A 22,547-nucleotide genomic window follows, 5' to 3' on the forward strand; every position below is an offset into this window, starting at 1 on the left:
CCAACCGACATCCGGCCAAGGGCAAGGACATTCGCATAGTATACAAGTCAAATTTTTTTAAAGCATAACACCAATAAAAACAAAACCAATCAAAACGATCGGATGCTTCATTAAAATAAATAAACAGCCGTCAAAATTGACGACTGTGAATGTCAGCTGGCAGAGCCAGAAATTGTAAAATTACCCGACCCCTCGGTCGATAAAAATACACGGTTACTCAGCACGCAGGCCTAAAAAGAAAATATTTGGCCATTCGGCCGCAGAAATAACATAAAGCTTAAAAAATCAGGGGAGGCCCTCAACATTGGCAGCCGCATCCTTATTGTCCTCCGGCACCTGCTCATCATTCTTCTCATCTTCCTCCCGATCCTCATCCTCCCCCGAGGACTTCCCGTCTAAGGATTCGGACTCCTCATCATCCCCGGCCGCCGGCTCCTCTGCCTGCTTCATAAGCCGGTCGTTACACTCATCATTGGCTACGTCAAACTTGGCTTTCCAAATTTGGTAGTCAGAGCCCGGCTGCAATGATTCCCAGGTTATCCGCATGATGGATTCATAGTCCTCCATCATTTGTTTAACTAGGTCCTTTTTCTCTTCCTCAGCCAAGGACTTGTATTTAGTCCTAAGCAGGGTCTCTTGGTTTTGTAGTCGGCCCTTGAGTTTGTCAACATGCCTCTGCAGGCGGTCCGCCTTCTTGTCTGCTTCTTCGAGGGGTTCCAACTTGGCCTTGAGGTCCTTGACTTCATTTTGAAGCTCGGCTACCCGCCCCCTAGCTGCATCCAAGTCCTTCTTGACCTGCAGATTGGCCGACGCTTGGGAATACATCATATCAAGTGTCAGTAGTTCATTTTGGGCAATCTCAACTTGAGCAGTGTCTAAGGAGGAGGAGGCCCGAGCTTTAGCAGCCGTTACCTCTTTGGACTTTTCAAGGATTGGCTTTTTAAGCCCGTTCACGCGCAACATAGCCTGCATTCGGCCAGAGAATGGTCAGTATCAAGCGGCTATACTCATTATTCAGGATAAAATCACAAGTATCCTACCTCATAAAGAAGCGCCAACATGGCGTCGAGGTTGAGGGAGCCGACTCCTCTGACAGATGCCTTATCTTAAGGCTCAAGCGCCCTCTTCAGAACCTCTGCTAAATCAAACAATACAAGTTAAACAAATTTCCGAAAAAAAGGCCAGTTCCCTTTTTGGCAACTGTTGTTCAATCAAGTAATTAGGAGATGGGCAGAATGATGATACCTTCCTCCTCCCCCATGGCGGCTTTGCCTCCGCCTGCTGCTGAGCTGATAGCAGTGTTGAGTGGCTTGCCACTCTTCGATACCCCCTTGGGGGCATCCGGCTTCTGGGATGGTTTGATGGGGGTGGAGCCGCCAGGAACCTTCCCAGGCTTATGGGCGATGTGCTTCCTGGGCTTCCCGGAAGTGCCCACATCACCACCCGACTTCTTTTGCTGCTTCGGGTCCGGCTGTTTAGAGGGAGAAGGCTTGGACGAGCCATCCTTCAAAGAGTTCACATGTTAGTTGCGACTAAAAAAAAAATTAAAAAATAAAAATAAATAAAAAAATAAAAAAAAAAACCTCAGTCTAAAAGAGAGGAATATGTTTCACCTTAGGAGTTCCGCCTGATGGCTGCTCCTCATTCGACCGTTTGCCCAAAAGGGACGAACGGTAGAAGGCTGCAAAATGTGCAGCTGGCTTTTTGTTGGCCGAGAGTTTTGACATTGTTTTGCCTGCACAACGCAATAACAAAGAGTTAGAAACTCAGACAAAAACAATGACCATCAAGAGCAGCTAAGAAAAGTAAAACCAAATGGCCTACTACCTCTCGACCTCTCAGAACTAAGACCGCAGGCGGCCAGATACGTCCCGTCCGATAGCCACTTGTAACAGGGAATGTAGCTCTGCGGGGTTACCTCATTCACCCCTGTTTCCTCATTGGTTCGAACGGCCACCAAAAAAAGGCCTCGATCCAATATTTGCTCCTGCGCCTGCCTTGGGACAGGCGGCAGGGCTTTCTTTCCAGCAAGGTAGGGAGGTTCCTTGTTCCAGTGATTGTACCGCCTGTTTCGCTGAAAGTCAAGGGAAGAGACTATGTAGAACTTTGTTCTCCAATCATTCCATTTGTTCTCTTTCCCCAGCGTCATCATAAACCCCTTATGGCTAGTAAGGGTAAACCAGCTGGCACCACTTGACTGGGGAGTCTTGCTCAAATAATGCATATGAGCGAATGCCTCGAAGCTGTGGTCCACCTTCAGCATCTCACAGGCGGCAATGTAGCCCAAAATATTTACCCAAGAGTTGGGGGCTAGTTGCTAGATACCCATCTGGTATCCTTCAAGAATCCTCTCCACGATGGAGAGGGAAACGCAGACCAGCCTGTATGGCCGCCTCGTAGCAGCCGAAGCACTGGTCGCCGTAGCTGGCCTTCTCTGGCCAAACGACTGTGTCCTCAGAATCCGGCACGGACAGAAGAAATTCATGTCCCATGACATGATTGAAGATGAACTTTCCAAAATCTGCCGTCATCTTCTCCCGCCTGCCCTTGGGAACGTGCAAATAATAGGGAGCACATTCCAGCCGGTGCGAAGCAGACGGCTCTGCCCATCCTTCTTCCGCTGACAGTGACTCTCTGGCAGCATCTAATTTTGAGCGCGCCTCCTCCAAGTCAATGGAGGCGCTGTCAGAGGATGATGACCTAGAGTCATCATCAGTCTTCCTCGGAGCTGGGGGACTGCTGGCTAGGGCCAGCAGTGTCCTCCCCCATTACTACATCCGGCACCAAATCATTCGGCCCGGGGGATTGATTATCATCCGACTCCTCCAAAATTGAGGAGCTCGGGGTACTAACAGTGCTTGGAGGGTCCCGGCGAACCTCAGAGACAGGCGCCCTAATGGAGCCTTCAGAATAGACTGTCGAACTCTCCGAATGGTACCAGGAACCATCTGTCCTATACGTCCGACTGGTCTGCTTTGTTCTTGCCATGGTGTCCTGCAGGGGCATAGACACAGTCGTATTTGGAGAAGTTCTCAAAGGGGAGTCCTCGAACGAGCATTCGGCACTCCTAGTTCTAGATTCAGCCGTCCCCGGTGACCGGCTGATCGCTAACCTAGGCCGTGCCGGGTGCGTTTGGGAAACCATTTTTGAAAAAGAAAAATGCAAAAATAAAATACATAAATGATCAGGCGGTTACCTTATAAGAAGGTATTAGAGGCGCTTGGTCTGGAAGTCTGCTAAAACAGGCGGACGAACGGCCGAGTGTCGGATGCTGTCAAGAAGAAGTCAAGTCTTTGAAAGTCAAAGATTCAAGATTCACGCAAGTGTGAATCCAAAAGGAAGTCAACCTCTATTTATAGAAGGGGTAAAAACCTAGGGTAAAACCCTAGATTCTTCCCAACAGTAAAAATAATAATTCGTCCAATAAAAGGCCGACACCTGTTACATGCGTCACGTGAACGGCGCTGCCCTAATTTCTAGGTCATTAAACTCTAGGATAGGGCACGTTTTTCTAGGATCCTATAAATAGGGAGATTCCCCCAATAATTAGGACATCTGAAATGCTACGTCTTAATCATTAAGACATTTATTGCTCTCAAAAACAGAGAACACCTGATCTCGGAATCCGAGAAGATACTTACTTTCCGCACATTTTTCTCCGAATCCGTACTAACTTAATCTTCGGAGGCGGACCTCCAACCATTCGGAGCTCCATTTGTTTTGCAGGTACAGGCACCCTTGTCGATCCAGTCTTCGAGTTGTAACTCTCCCAAGGGACATAAAAACGCCCGAAATAACCACCACTATCAGATTTTTAATAATAAAATACAAATCCGCAATAATAATATTCAACTCTATAATAACATTATACAAATCAACCATAATAGTACAGTATACAAGTCAATAATAGCTGAGCATCGACAAATACTTAAAATTCACCGAAAATAATTTATTGGATAATAGTATCCAATTTACCAATAGTAATATACAAGTCAATAATAACCGAGCCCCGACAAACAATTAACGTCGTCAACTTCAACCCCATCATATCTAAAATCTTTCGAACTTTGAAAATTCATAGCAAAGAACTCACCGTTTTTCATGGCTGAAGTCATAAGTTTGGTCTCTGGCAAAGAACTCGTCTATGTTGGTAGACCTTGAACATCCTTTGCCATCCTTCAACTACCATCTTTCATAAATCAAACTTCAAATAACTTCTTTCATTTAAATCAGCCACAAAATTCGCACCTTAAGTAGATCGAGCACTGCTCCTAGAGGATGAAGAGTACTGTTAATTACAACTCTAATGGGGTTTTTATGGGACTGATTTTCCAACCACTGGAGCTTTTTTGCATGAGTAGGTAGTGATTTAGCTATTCATTTTTTTTGCCCTCCTTAATCCTTTTTCCTTTGGAAAAATACACTTTAATAATTTCAATTATGAGCGATTTACTTCTAATAATCCCAACTAAGGTTTATTTTTTAATAATCTCAACTATGGGGTCAGTTTTCCTCCAATAGACCCAACCGGTCAACAACAGGTCAATGATTTGTTATAACAGGTGACCATAATACGTGATTGGTCCAAAATATTTTAAAAAAAAAACATATTTCAGCCACCCTATCCCAACCCCATAACCGGCCGGCTAACCACCCTCAACCACCGAAATGGCCGCCTGGCCTCTACCAACCATCCCCGACCCCTGCACCTGTACACCGTCCCCAACATCGCAATGGCAGCCACCATACACCCACCAACTTTAGCAGCCCCTCGCCATTTCGACCACCAACCCTATAATTTCGCTGCCCCTGCACTCTCCTTTACGCACCTCTCACACCAAACCGCTGCACAGCCATCGCAATTCTCTTCAGCGCCAGCCTCAACAATCAACAACAAATTAAACCGCAGCACAACCATCGCAATTCTCTTCAACCCAATTGAAGTTCGCCTGCACACAAACCTTTGGTGATTGGGTTCGGGCCGGCGAGTGAGGAGGTGCGATCGAGGAGTTCGTACCATGGTCGGCGTTACACAAGAGATGAAACTTCGGAATGCGTGGATTGTGATGGTGGTGGTGTTATCGGCGATGATTTTCTGTTGGGTGGTCATTGACAGTGTCGTCGGCAACAATATTGTTTGTCGTCAGTTGAAGGGAGGGAGGAGGAAACTGTTTAGTAAAGGGGAGGATTTTTTGTTTTCATTTTATTTTATTTTTAAATTTTTATTTTATTTTTATTTTTGGACCAATCACACGATGACACGTGGCTATTAAAAAAAAAAAACCTCTTTCAACAGGTTACCGGTCATATTGGGACCATTGGAGACAAACTAACCCCATAGTTGGGATTATTAAAAAATAAATCAGATAAGACCTATCTGATCACGTTGTTGATAAACACTAGAAGAGAGTACCGGCTAGTCCGAAAAATATAGTCTAGCGTATTTTTTGCATGTCTGCAAACTCTTATTCCCGCAAACCAAATAGACAAATACCCTATATATTGTCCTTATAGCTACCACATAAATTGGTTAGACGAATATGAGATACATCATGTAGGGCTTATAGACCAAAACATCACACCTTAGAGCCAAAGTGCTAGTAAATTGATTTTAATATTTAACCAAAACAGTTTTGAACTTTCGGTTATTTTTCCCAAGGCACCAATATATGTTGCCCAAATACCTAAAGCACTCTATACAAGAGAGCACCAGGCAAAATAAAAAATGAAACAACCAATACATGAATTCGAAATTGCGATCTACATTTAGTGCCAGCAGACTCTAGCTGCAGCTCTTGCCAATCCTTATTATCAATATCTGGCATCTCACACGGAACAAAATTTATGTGACTATAGCATCAATCTCTACCTACATAATCAAGGTCCCTTTCACTGAAAATAACGCGAGCTGTAATCCTTGCTTTGCATGAATTTATATGGCAGCCACCAATGCCATGTGCTCAATTAGGTCCAAAACTCGATTACTACAAGCAAACAAGAGCATGTTATCACTCCAGAAAACATTGAGCTATGATATTGACACAAGTGACTTGATGAGAGGATAAAAGACCATAAAGTTATACCTGTATCCCCATTCATTATCATACCAAGAAACCAGTTTTACAAAAGAGGAACTCAGCGCAATCCCAGCCTTGGCATCAAATATGCTTGATCTAGAACAATGGCAGAAGTATTGTAGTTAGGCAAAGTGACACTCAACTTGAAAATCTATATATGCTACCAAAGTTCAGAGTTAAGAATTCAAATATTTGCACTTCACAAAGTTCAGATAAATAACAAAATAGGATGGTTACTCAAAACATTATATCTCATAAAGTATGAGAATACATTTGGTATGTTTTGCACGTATGAAAGATTTGATTCAAAAAAAAATCAGGAAAAGGAATAAACGGATACATTTGACCATTTCACTAAAATTAAAAGAAAATTGGACCTACCTTGAATCACCAGTAAAATCATTTGAGACAACATCATCATCTGTATATCCAAGAATCCCTTTCAATGGACCCTCTGAAGCAAACCTATGATACAAACAAAACAGGTGATGAATACACAAAATTAAAAACATAGTCAGTAAGAGGGCGAGCAACAAAAGATCCTATTACATAATCAGATAACATACTTGATGGCAGCTTTAACCTCTTCGTAGCTAGCACCTTTTTGAAGTCGGCAAGTCAAATCCACAACAGACACATTCGGTGTTGGAACACGGAATGCCATTCCAGTAAGTTTTCCACTGAGTTCAGGAAGGACTTTTCCAACAGCCTATGTACATTTGAATCGCTTAAATAAAGATGAAAAACTACTAATGCTGTAATAGTGTACATATGAATATATACAGTTTTTATTTGCCATAACCATAGTATAATTATTTTACCATGTTTATTCTCAAGTAAATTTAATTTTATGGAAAGCTAGCACATGAGTGCACTCCCATCTGTTAAAAGTCTTGTAACAATACAAGTACTTCAGATAATATTTGCCAGATAAGTGGTAGAAAAACAATGTTGCAGAAAACTATTTTTAAAAAATAATTTTTAATTGGAATTATGCAGCTTCACAAATTATATTTGTTATAACTAAATAGACCTATTGCAATTTTGGCACAAGCATTCAACGAAATCTCATCACATTGGAACATATGGTTAAGTTTGATGTTGTTATTGCACTTATATGTAGACAAAATAATATACACAGTTAATATCTGAATTGCTGATTCTATACCTTCGCAGCACCAGTAGAGCTAGGGATAATGTTTTGACTAGCTCCACGGCCTCCTCGCCAGTCCTTCATTGATGGCCCATCAACAGTTTTCTGAGTTGCTGAAATCCAAAAATTAGTGTCACCAAAGCTGACGAAGATATAACCAGGTTCAATGCTCTAAAGATGCAGGCATGAGGACATATGCTTTCCTTTGGAGGAGGGAGCATTAAAAGAAGCTTAGAAAGAGAACCTGTAGTAGCATGGACTGTTGTCATCAGACCTTCAGCAATGCCAAACTCTTCATGTACAACCTGTACCAAAACAACATGAAGAGAAAATGAAAATCTAGTTCTAACAAGTCACAACAAAGCAGCTGGGTCAATGCTACAATTATTCAGATAACTATCCTATGCAGCAACTGCTGGTTGGTCATAAATTTCAAATGACATTGGATAAGATGATTTTAAGACATTAGAAAAAATCAAATCACATCAGAATAGATTTATGAGAAAAATCTTATTAGTGGAAATTCAATTAAGACAACTGCAGGTGAACTTTACATATAGTAGTTCAAACTAATTTTAAGCATTTGTAGTATGTTCTGATGCTATGTACTATTCTTATCTAATTATCTTTATTGATTTCCATTTCAATGTCCATGTGAACTTAGTAATGCTTGTCAACCTACTTTTATAATCAAATTGTAACTAATTCATTTAAACTAACGCTTAAATTTGCTGGTGCCACATCATTTACGTTAGCATAAGTGTTTGATTCATTTTAAATTAATTGAAAGAGAGTTGTGAAACTAAGCCTTTTCAAACGTTTTCCAAAAATATAGATAATGTACTTTCCAAAGAAAGTAGTTGAGAAGAGGATTTGATTAACTTCGATGTCTATTAATGAAGAGTAATTTACAAGTGTGATTGCATTATGAAAAGATAACCAAAACAAGTCAAGCATAACATAGATATTTTAAAGGGTAACAAGATTTGTCAGCAAAGAAGCAAATAAAAAATAGATATTAAACTACACCTTTGCCAAAGGAGCTAGACAATTGGTGGTGCAGCTTGCATTAGAGACAACATCCATGTTTGGCTTGTATGTTTTGTCATTTACACCTATAACGAACATCGGTGCATCTGCTGATGGAGCTGAAATAACCACCTTTCTAGCACCTCCCTGCAGAACAGTTCTTAATAGATCAGTCACATTGCAGTTCAGTATCAGACATGAGATCAAGCAAGATTAGAAAGCAGACCTTCTTGTGCGCTGCAGCTTTTTCCAACGTTGTGAAAACACCAGAAGATTCAACAACATACTCAACGCCAAAATCACCCCATGGAATATCCTCAGGGTTCCTGTACATCAGCAATACATTGGGTACTGGGAAAGAGGTAAAACCCAGTAAAAAGAGGGGGGGGGGGGTGCAGACATTCTTTTTTCTCAAGATCATACAAATGCAGACTCATCCAAATCAATACATGAAATTGGGGGTATGCCAGGTGGATACCTTTTGCTTGTAACTTTCACCTGCTTTCCATTGATTTCAAGAGTTGAATCATCTACAACTTTAATGGTTCCCTTGAACAGTCCATGTGTTGAGTCATACTTGAACATATATGCCTGAATAAGGATATTTAATTATACTTTTCAGGATGATAAGCAAGACTTATGAAGCAAATCTACTGTAAAACAAACAGAGAAAAAACTTTCCTACCATGTATTTGGCATCAATGAAAGGGTCATTCACTGCCACCACTTCCAAATCATCCCTAGAAGTTGCTACCCGTAGGACAAGCCTTCCAATCCGACCGAAGCCTACATTATTACAGATTAAAATAATTAATCTTCTCATTTATCGTTTAACCAGTAAAAAGATTCTACAACAATATGTTTCCAGTTTCTTTTTTAAAACAACAATGCTCAACAACTTATAAGATTATATAGAGACAACCAAACACATATATCAACTTGTCACCATATAATGCAGCTCAAAAACTCTTAATTGTAGGACAAAGGGCATATAAGCTTTGATTATAAAATATACAAAACTGTATACAGAACTGAGCTGAGCTCAATGATTCATGATACATAAGAATATTGTTTTCCACATCAACCGGCTACCTTCACAACAGTCTTTCACTATGTCGAAAGTCAGTTCTGTTTCAAAACTAGCCACAGCAATGATAGCAACAATTGAAATTTAACATGATAATATTTAGGACAAAAATCAAATCAAGTAAAACAATAAGGGATACACCCTCAGAATTTTGCTTTGCCCCATTAGGGTTTTGTTTTTCTGTTTGAGTTTTGGTTATGTGGAGTTGATGAGAGACAAATAGGTAGGATCAACTGTAGTTAATGTGAGTGTAAAGTGGTAATCCCTCATAGTTGTTTAGAATATGGGAAAACTATGGGACGAACAACAGGGGGCAGAGGGAAGATTTGTCCACTATAATACTATTTTACAACAAATGGATATTTATTTTGAAAAAAAATAACTACCCATTCTTCAAAGAATAACAATCAAGTCAACCATACACAATCCAAATAATCTTCCAGAGGTCCAGCACTTAGGGCCTGTTCATATTTACTGAATTGAGCTGAACTGAACTGAACTGATTGGAGCTGAACTGAACTAAACTGATTGGAACTGAACTGAACTGAATTGAGCTGAAATTAATATTTTATGTGAGAGGGAAATTAAGAGCTGAGCTGAACTGAACTGATTGGAACTGAACTGAACTGATTGGAGCTGAACTGAAATGAACTGAAATTAAGTAAATGTGAACAGGCCCTTAATCAGTTTTGAATTTAGCCGTGCATGAACATGAGGAAGAGAGAAGAGCATAAACAAATCTATGGTTAGACAATTTGAAATCCCTTTCTCAAAATAATTTTAATCTAGACACTAAAATTTCTATCAATCCTCTGAATAAACATACAACATTTTTGCAATTTTTATCAAGGTAAAAATATTAGCTAAGTTTTGTGATTTTGCTTTTGTACAATATACAAAAGAAGTTTACAACATAATGCTCTCTAAGTGTCTGAAGAAGAATCTCCATATGTTAGGCTTCACAAGAAAAGAATTGTTGGCTTATCAAACATATTTATAACCTAAGTCCTAAAGACCAAGCTTATTCAAATTCTTTTCTACACATTATTTCACATTACAATTTTATTTTTTTTTTTCTTTTTGTAATCTTCAACCCTTTAATGATTACACAATACAAGCAGATAAACAAAAGTCTAAATTCAACAACAATCTGTAAATAATTTTTCATAACATTAAGAATTGCAATTCAAGTCTAAAAACAAATGATAGAAAACTTACCATTGATTCCAACCTTAGTTTTGCCACCACTCTTCGAATCTATAGTGAACAAATCCAGTAAACTATATCAGGATTATCAGCTATAGTAGATATAATTAGCTACAGTGGATAATATGTTCAGTTACACAAAAACGGAAAGAGAGACCACGCACTTTTGACTGCTGGTGGGATTTCAGTAGCAGTTGCTTTGATCGGCTGCATGCTCGTAGACCTACATTTCCTGCATCAAGTACGGAAAAATTCAAGACTAAACTCATATATAACAAGCGCAGATTACACCTCAAAATTATGCACCTACCTAACACCCTACCATCATCACTTATCTTTCGACAAATCAGATACATTTTCCCTAAGTCTTGAACATCAGCATGATTAACATTTTGTGTGTTTGATTAGCCATAATGTAAGCGGCACGCATTAATATTCAATAATTAGTCTCATATAAGATCAATAAGATGATAAAAAGTAAACAGAGGAATCTGATATATTTTGCTGCTTCTTTGCTTTTGATTAGTTTCACAGACTTTATCCAGTCAATCTACAATATATAGAAAGCAATCTTTAAATAAAACACTGACGTACGTACAAATATCACTCTGTTATTTAATAAATTGGACGCACGAAATATCACATGTCATATAAATTATTTCTCTGAAAATAAATTAAATTCACCAAAAAAATAAAATAAAATATAAAAATGACAGAAAAAAATTAAGGTAGTAGATTCTGAACCGGATAGAAGAAGATCCGCCATTAACAGCAGTGCCGAAAACATTAGACTGAATCTTCAATGAGCTAACATTCTGATTCGAACCATTGAAAAACACCTGAAATTCAACAAAATTAACAAAAAAATTAAGAATCAATCAAGAACTCGATCAATGAAACGTAAACTAACATTGTAAGAAATTTAAAATTATATATATATATATATAAGAAAATAAAGAAAACCTTGGACATATCGGAAGAACAAGAAAAGGAGGAGAAATCAAAGAAGGAAGGAGCAGATCGAAGAAGAGAAGAATGAGCCGCCATTGTTGTAGCTTGGTTGTTACTCTTTGAATCAGCTAACAGTGGAGATGGAGGCAAAAGAGAGAAAAACCCTAGAAAAAGGAGTTTCTGAATACGGCAAAAGGCGAAAAGAACCGAAAAATGTGAAGTATTGACTGGCTTCTCGAGATTTTGGAACTCTAGTGAATTGAAAAATGGGAAAAATGGAGAGAGAGAGGTATAGTTTAAAGCTTAAAGAGGGGAGATGCTCTGAGAAATGAGAAGCCAACTTTGTTTATTATTATATTTGGTAGGAGGGAGTGCGTAGGTAGGCAGCTGTAAGTGTGACGTGCGGGAAAGAAATTATGAAATATTATAACTTATAATTAACTGTAGAGCCCTCTGTGGTTAAGGCATGTACGTTCAGTCTCAACAGCTTGAGTCGCTTGTAGGAGAAGTTGAAGTGCTTTGTTAAGGAATCTGACTAGAGTTTTATCAAGGTATTTGTAAAATTCAAATTAAAGGTGATAATCTATTATCTAACGGTTATCAACACAGTTTAAGGAATCTGGACATTCTCTGTGCCATATCGAGCACATTGTCGAGGACACGATTAGCATTGTTAATTCGGTATGACTGTACGATTCTGTCTTAGGTTAAAATGATTTCGGTTTGAAACGGGCGGGATGGAACGAATTTATTGTGCTGACGGGTCGGGTTAGTTTGATTATAATTGTTGATGGGTCGTTTTGGGTTCAGTTTATTTTTGTACAGTTTTCATTCGGTTCGGGTCATTAACGGTTCAAGTCGTGACCGGCGTTAGTCTAATATGATTCGAGTTAGGAGCAGATTTACTCAGGTCGATGCAGTTTCAAGTTTATATCGGTGTGGTTTATAATCGGTTCAATGCTTAAATGGATCGGGTTAATTTGGTAGTGGATCATATTAGATCGATGGAAACGGGTTCATATTGTTGGTAGAACAATTTAGATTGGTGAAAAATAATGGGTCAAATCGATTTGATTAAATTATGGTCGAGTTGTAATCTGATTCTAATTAAGTGGTTTTGGCGGGTTATAGTGGGTTTGGTTTCATATCGAGTCGGGATTTAAACATGTTAATTCATTCTGGTATTAGATATGTAATGTTTTGGGGTTTTCGCCTTTTAGGGATGCCGTCGGGAGAGTTACAACACTAAATATAACCTTCCTGGTACGCTGCACCTACAAAACAACGAAAGGTCCGGTTTATCAGAGTTTTGCCTCTGACATTAAGTTAGTACCGGAATAAGTGTAGTAAAAGTTGAGTAATTTCCTCCGTGTGAATGTAATAATTTTTTATTAAATGTATCATATTGTTCATTTATGAACAATATTTATAGTGTATAGGAGTGTGTGCCCTCTTAGGTTAATTTAACCTAACTAGATTGGTTGCGCTGTTTTACAGCTTCTTGGGAATTGAGCCTGAAGGTCGATTAACCCTGCCGATTTGAGCATGTGACACGCGTTATGTCCTGATTGGCTCTTTGAGTGCTGGTTTAGGGGACACTTGTCACTGCCCTATTGGTCCACGTGTCTAGGGTGTTTTACCCTAAACATTTGTCCCTCATAGGGGGTGATGTGACTCCTTTTTTATTCTTCTTGGAGTTTGACCGTCTCTTCTTCTGTGCAGAACGTCATGGTAAGAACAAAATAAAACTGCCCTTTGACTCTTCCTTTGAGGAAGACGGCATCCTTAGGTTACCGGCTGATGAAGTCTTTAACTATCCCCCTAGTCAACCTAGTAGACCCGGCTCTTCTATTTTGAAAGAGTTCGATGAAGTGTCATTCGGCTCTGAACAGAGCATCACATCTTAGGAGGAAATGGAAGTGGAGGGTCTTGATTCAAGAGGCTCAGGGTCAGAATTGAAGTACCTAAGTCGGCAAGTGATGCCAAAGGTGAGGATAAGTAAATGAGAGGTGAAGAGGCCTGACAGGCTAAAGTCGTATCACCTAATCAAAAGTAATTCCAAAAACCACTAACTAGAATAGATAGGGAAGTAGGACCGAATCCACAGGGAAACAATGTTCTTCTATTCCTAATTAATTATTATAATCTAAATTATCAAGAAACAAATAAAGGTTTGGAAGAATTAATCTAAAGGATAAATCAATAATAAAAAGTTTAGGGTCACAGGTTCACCAATAATTAATACTCCAGGATAAAACATAGCAATCAACGATTAATATTGCAAACATAACATGATCAACAGGCTCGCGCAATTTATTAATCAACATAGATCTAACAAGCTCTCGCAATTTACTAAATCTAAGTTCCTATTGAAAATAGCCTTTAATATCAAATTAACATCTGCTCGATTCATCAATTTAATATTGTTGTACTTTTACAAACAAATCACATCTGCTATATTCATAATCCAACTGTAAAGAATTAAAACAATTCAATAAGAAATTATCATGCAATATCAATAATCAACAATAACAAACTATCCCTTCATATTAATTATGGATCCCCCAAGAACCTTAAAAATTAACTACTCACACATATTTAAATCTAAACTAATCAAAGCATATAAAGAAAACATGATTAAAATCAAAGCACAAAATAATAGAGCAATTAAAATCATAGTAATAAATAAAGCGATAAAAGAGACAAGAAATAATACCGAATGGAGGAAATATGAAATTGCACTAAAAAAAGGGGAAAACTTGAGTTCAACAATAATCTCCAACTAAAAATCTCTCTAAAAATTTAAGCATGAAAAATAGTAATGAAAAACGTAGCTAATAAAGCATACAAAAAGCGCTTAAATACTAAGCCTAAAAATTAATCCAAAATGCAATCCAAAACGCCCTTGGAAAACACGCGTCCGATCAGGCGAAGGGCCGCTCGATCGGGCCTGCCTTTTCTTCACTCCACATTTCTGGGCATCCGCCCGATCGGGCCCGGTCTTTTTCCTTGGCCGAGTTCTCTTGCTTCTCTTCTTTTTGGGCTCTTACTCTTATCTATCGCCCAATTCCTCCTCCTTGGTCCATTACTTGGACCAATTCCACGAACCAAGCCCTCAATCACCGATATGATTGGTCTTGGGCAACGAACTACGGTCATAAATGTGAACATAGGCTTCGATATCTCATAGTGGCCAGAAAACTATAGAAATCACCTACAAGTCCGGAAATTCCTACAAAACAAATACCAGCTCTACAAAACACTCGAAACCACACATTAGTACTAAAAGAATCCCTAAAGAGCTCAAATATGCATAAAATTTACCGTGGGATGGGGGATAAAATAGCATATAAAATACATATATCAAACTTCCCTAAGGGAAACCCTTGCTTGTCCCTAAGCAAGACAATGAATAAAACAAATCATAACTTCACCCCAAACAAAATTTTAAAACCATGACACAACTCAAAGCCAATCCAATAAACATGCATCATAATTAATCACTCAAATCCATCCAACTACCAATCTTCTCTAACAATTGTCAAGTAGAGCAAACCTCAAGAGCATATAGAATTCAAGACTAGTGCTTACACACTCAACTCTCATTTTTACGTGGAGAGTAAAAGATGTACTTGATCACTCTCCATCCCAAACCCTTATATGTTAACAATGCCCTCCCAACTCACGCACTCGTGTGCTTAAAAGACATACACTCAACCTAGTAGTGGACTCGGAATACATCAAATCATTCTTCGCATTGATAGACAACTACTTTCACATTCACACAACTTTACGCACAAAGGTTGGAAGGTCTTCAAAGCTTGTAATGTAAGGCTAGGGTAAAGGGTTGAAAATATTTGAGAAAATGTGAGAGTTAATCTATGTTTAAGGGAGCCAAATCCTAATAAAAACCAAGGCCAACATAAGTAATGACCAAATCATCTCCAACATAACTTACCTCTACAAAAATTCACCAAACAACCAATCCAATATTTCACAAGATTTTCAACACTTACGATTTCACTCATACAAATATGATATTATAGAACTTGAGCGAATCAAACAAACTTTGAACTCTTTTTTTCTTTTGAACTTGAATTTTTTCCTTTGAATTCTTTTCTTTTCTTTTTTTTTTCTTTTCTTTTGAGCAACCTTCATTAGAACACTTGAACATTGAAACAATTTTTCCTTTTGCTCTTTTTTTTTTCTTTTTTACCTCACATTGGAGTTTTTTCAACTTTGAACTACAATTTCTCATTTTTCCAATCACAATACTAAAGAACAAATTACACCTCTTATTCACCCACATTGTGCAAATTATGTGCACACTACAACTCCCTCACCTCACTAACTATTAGCTCCCCCAAGCAAAGATTGAGACTAGTAACCAATGGGGCTCAAATAGGCTTGTAATGTGGCTAAATAAACAATAAAAAGGGCACAAGCAACAATATGGGTAGCAAGAAGGTAACAAATGTATATTTATATCGTCTAAAGGCCACCTAAAAGAACAAATGCCTTCGTCTTCCTCATTGTGCATAATAGTGAATCATATAAACATTACTCATAGTTGCAAACCAATACTCAATTTCATCGACATATCAGGAACTAACACACATTCCTCACCAAATCAACAAGTCAAGAACTATATTCACATGTAGTTGGGAAAAATTTCAAGGCAATTAACACATCAAATCATGACCAACTAATCTACAATGTTCATCCTCAATAACCAAGAGTCAAAACAATTTTCATCAAGGGGCATAGGGAAGCATGATTCATCTTTTCATTGGAACGTATTTTTGCATTTTTTTAAAGCATTAAATCTAACCTAAGAAAGAAATAAAATAGAGAAGAGAGAAAGAATACCTTATATACAAAATCATCCTCTCCAAACCAAATCAAGCAATGCCCTCATTGACTTGGGAGTGTAGCTACGAACAGCTACTCCTCCTCATCATCCTCATCCATCCTAGCATAGCCACTACCACCTCCATGACTAGAACTAGTATCTCCTTGACCCGAACTACTTGCAAAATAGTTAGGATCCACATTCCACCTAACCCTCCAAAAGGAGCATCGACCCCATAACCATGGACAGAAGAGTAGTCCATATAAGTACCATGAGCACTGGGTGTGGTGTATCCTCCTTGAGGATATTGAAACTAATCGGAGACCATAGCCTCGAGGGGAATAGCTCCTCGGCGTGCATAATCATCATACATGGGGTATAAACCCCTCCCTAGGTTCCGTTCAACATAGCCAACCCTCTTATCAAGAGAAACCACCCTAGTGTTAAGGGATTGGACCATTCCCTCTACCCTTTCTTGCCCCATCTCGATCCTATCAAGTTGGCCCCTAAAAGCCAATAAGTCATAAGGTGCAATTGGATCTATGTTATAATCATGAGAAGAGGTGGGGATTTCTTGCATGTAAGGTTGGGGTTAGGGTTGAAATTAAGGTTGTGGTTGAGGTTGGGATTGAGGTGGAGGTTGAGGAGCTTCTTGAGCTTCAATTCCTCATCATTGCCTAGTACAAAAGTGTAGGTGGTCTTACCCCTATCAAACTTAGTCAAAGAGGGGTTAGGCAATTTGAAGGCTCGGTCTTTCTTACCTGACTCTCTATGGATTATCCACCACACCTCATTTGGCCGACTCACGCAATGGGTAGGTTGTAGATAATTAAGCCCTCCTAAGTAGCTAAGGTCCACCAATGTAGGGCCGTTCATCTTCCTATGGTCATTAGGCTCAAAACACATCACTTTAACCGCTATGTGGGTTACTAACCCACCAAACTAGATAGGGGTTCGCGCCCTCGAGGTTTCGGAGGCCTTAGTACTACGGTGGAAATGTTGGGTCATCCTTAGTGGGATGTTTAGCTTCCCACACTCGGAATACAACTAGGAGGCTAACAGCACTAGTTCATCCCTCCTAATGTTGGCCGGTTCATGCCTCCCAAAGATTGTGAGGCCTACAAATCTTTGCCAAAACTTAGGCACGGGGTGGTGAATGATGGTGCCTTTGGCGTGTTAGAGGTTATCTAAAACCTCTCTTATGAGGGCTAAGTAAACCTCAGCACGAAAATCCCTAAAAGGATCGGATGGTCTATCAGATTTCAATTCAAAAATTTTACCAAAATCTTTCAAGATAATCTCACATCATTGTTAAGCAAGAGAAATTGAACATGATATGCATTTGAATTCGATTTTATTATGCTAAAATTAGAGATAAATTCCACCGTTAGATAATCATAAGTGTCTCTATGCATATTGAAAATGCTAGACATGCCAATTCTTTTGAACAATTTTTCCACTTGTTTATCAATTCCCAAACGAATTAAAGAAGGATGATGCACAAAATGGATAGCAATTACTTGCCGTGAGACGAGGTTGAGCATCCTCTCCTTTGTTCTTGGCTAGTGACCACCACATCCTTACATGTCGGAATTTGAAGCTTCGGATTGACCGTTGGTGTTGGTGGTTTCCTAGATTGTTCTCCTCTTTGCCCTCTTGATCTCTTGGAAGCCATTTAAAGGTTGATTCTTGAAGAACTTGAGATTCTCTCTCTAGGGTTTCCTAAAAGTGTGAGAAAACAAAGAGAAATTGGGTTGGGCACCAAATTTTGACAGGATAAAGTCATATCTCCTAATCAAAAGAATTACCAAAGTCCTCTAACTAAAGTAGATAGGGAAGTAGGGTTGAATCCACAGGAAAACAAGTCTTTCTATTCCTAATTCATTAATATAATCTAAACTATTAAGTAACAAATTATTTTTTTGAGAATTAAACTTAAGAAAATAAATAAACTAGAAATAAAAATAAAACCGTTCCCCCGGAAACGACGCCAAATTTTGACAGGCTAAAGTCGTATCACCTAATCAAAAGTAATTCCTAAAACCACTAATTAGAATAGATAGAGAAGTAGGGTCGAATCCACAGGGAAACAACGTTGTTCTATTCCTAATTAATTATTATAATCTAAATTATTAAGAAACAAATAAAGGTTTGGAAGAATTAATCTAAAGGATAAATCAATAATAAAAAGTCTAGGGTCACAGGTTCACCAATAATTAATACTCCGGGATAAAACATAGCAATCAACGATTAATATTGCAAACATAACATGATTAACAGGCTCTCGCAATTTATTAATCAACATAGATCTAACAAGCTCTCGCAATTTACTAAATCTAAGTTCTTATTCAAAATAGCCTTTAATATCAAATTAACATCTACTTGATTCATCAATTTGATATTGCTATACTTTTACAATCAAATCACATCTGCTCGATTCATAATCTAACTGTAAAGAATTAAAACAATTCAATAAGAAATTATCATGCAATATCATTAATCAACAATAACAAATTATCCCTTCATATTAATTATTGACTCCCCAACAACCCTAGAAATTAACTACCTACACATATTTAAATCTAAGCTAATCAAAGCGTACAAAGAAAACATGATAAAAATCAAAGCACAAAATAATAGAGCAATTAAAATCAAAGCAATACATAAAGCGATAAAAGAGACGAGAAATAATACCGAATGAAGGAAATATGAAATTGCACTAAAAAGGGGAAAACTTGAGTTCAACAATAATCTCCAAATAAAAATCTCTCTAAAAGTTTGAGCATGAAAAATAGTAATGAAAAACGTAGCTAATAAAGCTTACCAAAAGAGCTTAAATACTAAACTTAAAAATTAATCCAAAATGCAATCCTAAACGCCCCTGGAAAAACATGCGCCCGATCGGGCAAAAGGCCGCCTGATCGGGCCCCCCTTTTCTTCTCTACGCAATTTTGGGCATCCGCCCGATCGAGCCATCTCAGTCTTTTTCCTTGGCCGAGTTCTCTTGCTTCTCTTCTTTTTAGGCTCCAACTCTTATGGCCCAATTCCTTATCCTTGGTCCATTACTTAGACTAATTCCATGAACCTAGCCCTTAATCACCAATATGATCGGTCTTGGGCTACGAAGGACTGTCACAAATGTGAACATAGGCTTCGATATCTCGTAGTGGCCGGAAAACCATAGAATTAACGTACAAGTTTGAAAATTCCTACAAAACAAATACCAACTCTACAAAACACTTGAAACCACACAATAGTACTTAAAGTAGCCCCGAAGAGCTCAAATATGCATAAAATTGACCGTGGGTAGGGGGATAAAATAGCATATAAAATACATATATCAAGGCCTCTACACTCGGCGCCTCTAAGGCGGGCGGATACAGCCCTTATACTTGATTTATCTCTCTAAAAGACTTTGCCAATGTGAGCAAAGGTTTTAATGCATACGGAGCCGCCCATATCATGGGAGACGACTATGAAAAACTGATGCCTCATTAGAATGGGGGCATCCTGGTATGGCCCCACGAAGTTATGAATGCCGAAAAGTATTGGGTGAGGCGGTAATAAATGCTGGTCTCCACTTCCCACTATATCTGACAGTAAAAAAGATTTTAGACGGATACCACGCCTAGGTGTTTGGCAACTAACCCCCAACTCTTGGTTAAACATAATAGGGTACGTTGCCGCTTGTTTAATGTAGAAAGTAACTCTTGGCTTCAAAGCCTTAGCGCACAAGCATTATTATTTGAGCAAGGCTCTTAAAGGCGGCGGATGGTACACCTTGACTACTCACAAGGAGTATATGATGACCTTATCTAAAGGATCCAAGTGGAGGGACTTGCGGCATAGGTTTTATTACATTGCCTTAGACAACAAGGAAGAGAATTTCCTCTTCAACTCGTGGAACCGTTAGCCCTAAATTTTGGCTATGAAAGCATCGCTACCACATGTCACTAAGGAAGTCTATCCTAACCCTTGGGTTGTGTAGGGAATTTTCAAACTCGTCATTTAGTCCTATTGTGGTTCATGCTTTTAGGCATGGCGGTATTCCAAGGAAAAGAAGTTAGAGAAAAAGAGTCCCCAACAAGTTTTAGGAACTTGTAAACTGTTCACGAGTGTGAAGGTTACACTCCATTCACGATCATAGAGATAGCTAACTCCATAGTGGTATGGAACCATGACTGGATGTTCGGGTATGATGGTACGAACCCAACCTAAAAGAGATTGAACCCGCCCTAAATAGGCCCTACTTAATTCTTATGATATTCATGTGCCATACATACATCAAATTATTGCTAACCTGTTTAATCTATGTTGGTTGATTATCAATGCACAATTAAATCTTTATTGTTGGTGATCACTTGAATTAAAATCATAATAAGCCTAACTCTAATTATTAATTATATTATTAGGCATGATTTCAAGTACAAATTCCCTTTAAACCTGCAAAATGGGGCGTGCTCAAGTAATTACAATAAATCAAGCAACATATTATTAATATAACAACCATCATCATGAAAGCATCTTCAAAATATTGTTAATAGTAAGATCCCAATCATGATACTAAACGGATTAAAAACAAATCCTAGCATGTTACTAATAATAAAAATCAATAAAGCTTTATCCTAAACATGATACTAGAAATTATAATCGACATCCTAATCATGATACTACAAATCAAAATAACATCCTAAGCATGATTTCTACTCTAAAATCAAAGGAATAGTTAAGTAATCGAACTTACTTTGATGCCTCAACCTTCTTGCTATTAAAACAATACACACGTTAGTAAACTTCAAGAAAGTTAAATCAATAATTAAATAAAATATGAATTGAAATATAGATTGGACCAAACCCTCAAAATTATCAACCTTTCACATCGAGGTCGAAGGCAACGTCGAGGATGGCTAGTAGTACTCAAACCTCACGAAAGTAGTATTGTGACCGATTTGGGAGTATCAAGGATGTGTTTAGGATATGTTTAGGCTAAAGCTAAGAACACGGGGATCAAGAAAGAGAATGGATGATTATTATGATGATTGTTGGATCTGAAATGATGGAAAACAACCTCTATTTATAGGGAAAAAAGGGAGTCGAAGCGATCGGAAAAGATCAGAATTCGAATCGCAACTAAACAACTCGTATTACGGCGCAATAGAGTCCATCGCGACGCGATGGAACTATCGAGGCACTATGGTCTTGTCGTCGTGTGATGATTTTCTAAAGATAAATATACGTACGTCATTTGATTTCCAATAGAATTTGGCTAATGAAATATCCGTACATCTTCTATTTTGAACTAGATTAGGATTACCAAAAAAAAGAGAAGTTTTATTCATAACAAATTCTTTGATCTTTATCTTTTCAGAAAGGATAAATAAGAAACTTCTAGATGATTCCAAAAGCTTGTAATGAATCCTAATTGGTTTAGAATTGGAAATAAGGTATTTGAACCCTCACATGATCATTGGGTCGTAGGTAAGGTGAACCTAGGCGCGGTTTGGTATTTTGACCATAACTTATTCGTTTTAAGTCGGATTTGGGCTTATAATATATCGTTGGAAAAATTGGACTCGGATTATGGACCAACATAATCTGGTTTGGACGTTTTTGTGATTTGGACACGAAATGAATAATTTTGTGTTTAAAGACACGAAATGAATGATTTTGGATTTAAAGACACGAAATGAATGATTTTGGATTAAAACACTTTAGGTAAGGTTAGAAATATGGTCAAGGTCTAAGGGAACTTCACGAGACTCTTCAACTTTTCACCGAACTCGTCAATCAAAGATGTGAAAGGTATTTATCACTGGGTTTGATTTTTGGGGAAACACAATTAGGTGTCTATAGGTTTTTCTATGTGGAAACCATCTAGGTAGACAACAATAAGGATCTGATCGTCCCTCGAAGTGGTTATCAAGACGTCGTTTTCTTCTCCACCTGTGGCCTTAGCCAAAAACTTGATAAAGGTTTTTGCACAAACAAATTGCATGTGCTGTAGGAAATTTATAGATACTATAATGCGGAAAAACATGAATCATATTCATAAAGAACCTAATCCCAAGATCGCAAGCATAACACACAAGACACATAATCATACCTTTGAAGCGTGAATTCCACGAAGCTATTTGACAAGCAAATCAGGGAGAGAATAGAGCCCCAAGCGTTGCTCCTCTACTTAGTCCACGA

The 22,547-nt window shown here is 38.3% G+C and overlaps 1 protein-coding gene across 1 annotated transcript; it reads right to left on the minus strand.

Annotated features, from left to right (window-relative positions):
• Nucleotides 1-5,546: 5,546 nt before the first annotated feature.
• LOC145590610 (glyceraldehyde-3-phosphate dehydrogenase GAPCP1, chloroplastic-like) lies at nt 5,547-11,891 on the minus strand. Its single transcript, XM_081647033.1, has 14 exons — nt 11,516-11,891; nt 11,297-11,391; nt 10,717-10,784; nt 10,565-10,603; nt 8,945-9,045; nt 8,738-8,850; nt 8,486-8,585; nt 8,260-8,406; nt 7,475-7,535; nt 7,246-7,343; nt 6,644-6,786; nt 6,459-6,542; nt 6,084-6,173; nt 5,547-5,984 (listed from the first exon to the last, which is right to left on the minus strand). Exons 1-14 carry the CDS (start codon nt 11,597-11,599, stop codon nt 5,933-5,935), a joined length of 1,275 nt encoding a protein of 424 aa, XP_081503159.1. The 5' UTR covers nt 11,600-11,891; the 3' UTR covers nt 5,547-5,932.
• Nucleotides 11,892-22,547: the final 10,656 nt, after the last annotated feature.

This window comes from Chenopodium album, chromosome 18 (genome assembly GCF_948465745.1).
Source record: "Chenopodium album chromosome 18, dcCheAlbu1.1, whole genome shotgun sequence".
Taxonomy (NCBI): Eukaryota; Viridiplantae; Streptophyta; class Magnoliopsida; order Caryophyllales; family Amaranthaceae; genus Chenopodium; species Chenopodium album.

Coding starts and splice junctions, on each gene's coding strand:
- LOC145590610 (XM_081647033.1), bottom strand. CDS start 11,599: ATGGCGGCTCATTCTTCTCTTCTTCGATCTGCTCCTTCCTTCTTTGAT. Junction 8,586..8,737: donor GTGAAAGTTACAAGCAAAAG/GTATCCACCTGG, acceptor GCTGATGTACAG/GAACCCTGAGGATATTCCAT. Junction 6,174..6,458: donor GATTTTACTGGTGATTCAAG/GTAGGTCCAATT, acceptor CCATTGTTCTAG/ATCAAGCATATTTGATGCCA.